We start from the raw sequence: 2326 nt of genomic DNA on the forward strand, positions 1-2326 counted from the left end.
TGAGCTCCCACTTCCTTCAAATGAGATTTCAATTCTGGTTCAGGCAAGTTAGCAAGACTGGAATTTAAATCTCATTCCTTTTTTTTATTGTCTATGGAGCAGCTTCAGGTTTTATCACAAATCTATCACACATTCCAAGGGTCCTCTCTCTGATTTCTAGATTTAGCGATGCAAGTTTACAAATATTGACTGAACTGTCTTGGGGCACAAGAATATGATGTATGTCTTGGGGCACAAGAATAACATATTATCTATGTCCTGGGGCACAAGAATAACATGTGATTTATGTCCCGGGGAATAAGAATAACATGTGATTTATGTCCTGGGGCAAAAGCATAACATATGATTTATGTCCCGGGGCACAAGAATAACATATATGATTTTTCATTCAGGTCTACATCTTCATAACCCGATCACGAATATCTATGATTAAATTATTAAAGAGAATATGGATTAAAGAGAATATTCTGAATATTAATATGGAAACTGGGCATTTGCAGACCACAAAAATCAGCAGGATATGGGTCCAATGGGTATAAAACGCCTCAGTATCTAGTTACTCCTCACTGGAATAAGAGCTTTAACGGGGCTTAACACAGTGTTCATAAACACACTCACTGAAACATACACATCTTAGATTGAACACATGCATGCTATTGTTCGTCATCTTCATCTTTCAAAATCTCCACGTCCTGCTCTTCCTCTGCATCATTCGCGGCAACCCGTCAGTGGAGTTGTAAAGGGAAACTGTGGAAGAGACTGGAGATCCCTCACTGACAAAGTGTGAGTCGGTCCATCAGGAATGTAAGGCAGCCCAGAGGCTATTGATCTAGTAGGTAGTTACCAACAAACACCACTGTGTGCTTTGTGTGGTGATAATAGATGCGTTGCTCTCACTGTCTTTATATGCAAATGATAGACCTCTTAAGTGGCATCATAACCCCCCCCCCCCCCCCCCCCCCCCGGCCTATGGCGAAAATTCACGTTTTACCAGTAATTCTGTCCTTCAAACTGCATTCAGGGTGAGAGGTAAAGTGACGTTTTACAGGAGGATTATGTTTTGCTGACTAGCCAAATTTTAAGAGCCACATTGCTAACGCTAAATGACCAGATGTTGATAACTTGCACTGGAGCTGGTGTTGTCTGGGGACTTGAGCTTCAAAGATAAGCTACTTTAGGCTTAAACTGCCGTCTCAAGAGAGAGAAATCTCTATTAGAAGGCCGTGTTTAGGCTAAAGAACCTGCATGCACCACTGACAAAGCTAGGGGGCGATCTTTTAATAACCCGTTCATTTTCCTATAGCTGCAGGAGGTCCTGGAGAGACTTGGTAGTAAGACACACTTAAGAGGTCTATGGCTGCGTCTCAGTTGCTCCATGTTGAGATGCATTCTATTCATACAATTTCTCCGTCCCATAACCGTCCCATGTGAGTAACATTCACCACTGTGCTCAGGGCCCCCGGAGCAGTTGATTGGCCCTCGTTGATTGCAGCACTGGCTCTTCCCACTCACATTCCTTCAGACTTGTGCATTGGCAGGAGTTTATCTGTACCTGTGTGTTTGTGCACGTGTCTATGTCCGTGTGCATGTGTGTTCTTGACACAGCCGATGGCCGTGGCCACCAGCGTCAGGCTTTGGGGACGTTTAGTCTGTACCTCAAGAAGAATAGGGACCATTTTAGGGTCAGGGGTTAGATTTAAGGGGTAGGTTTGAACTAGGGTCCGGGGTGTGTGTATGTGTCAGTCGTCCAGGTGCTGTTCCTCCCAGGTAGAAGTGGGGATGGCGCTGTAGGGGTCCATGATGACCTTGGCACAGCGGATTATCATGGCCATCAACAGCATGCAAAGGAAGGCGATGCAGGCCAGCGTTAAACCCTGGTCCACGTCCACAAAGGCTGGGTCTGGAGTACTCTCCACCTCCATGGTTGCTGCTGCTTCTGCTGCTCACTGCTGCCGTTCTCCGCATACAAAACTGAGAAGAAGAAAAACACTGCTGCCATCCTGACAAGCAAGCTGGAGAGAAGAGGAGAGGAGATGATAGAATATGAGAGGACAGGAGAGGAGAAAAGAGGAGAGGACAGGAGGGGAGAGGAGAGGACAGGAGGACAGGAGGGGAGAGGAGAATTGGAGAGGAGAGAAAACAAAGAAAGCAAAAACACCATCATCCTGAGAAGACAGCAGGTAGAGAGAGAGGCAGACAAACACTAAAATAATAATTCACAAAAATAAAACAGCAAAACACCATAAAATGTAACAAAAAGCAGGACAACTCAAATGATAAACAGCATCACATCTGCCCACACCCACACACGCACACACGCACGCAC

At 45.3% G+C, this 2326-nt stretch overlaps 1 protein-coding gene across 1 annotated transcript; it reads right to left on the reverse strand.

Moving 5' to 3' along the window:
* Positions 1-1739: 1739 nt before the first annotated feature.
* ctxnd1 (cortexin domain containing 1) lies at positions 1740-1922 on the reverse strand (the record flags this gene model as incomplete). Its single annotated transcript, XM_084338220.1, has 1 exon — positions 1740-1922. One exon carries the CDS (start codon positions 1920-1922, stop codon positions 1740-1742), a length of 183 nt encoding a protein of 60 aa, XP_084194346.1.
* Positions 1923-2326: the final 404 nt, after the last annotated feature.

Source organism: Notolepis coatsorum (genome assembly GCF_963971535.1).
Source record: "Notolepis coatsorum genome assembly, chromosome: 2".
In the NCBI taxonomy this organism is placed as follows: domain Eukaryota; kingdom Metazoa; phylum Chordata; class Actinopteri; order Aulopiformes; family Paralepididae; genus Notolepis; species Notolepis coatsorum.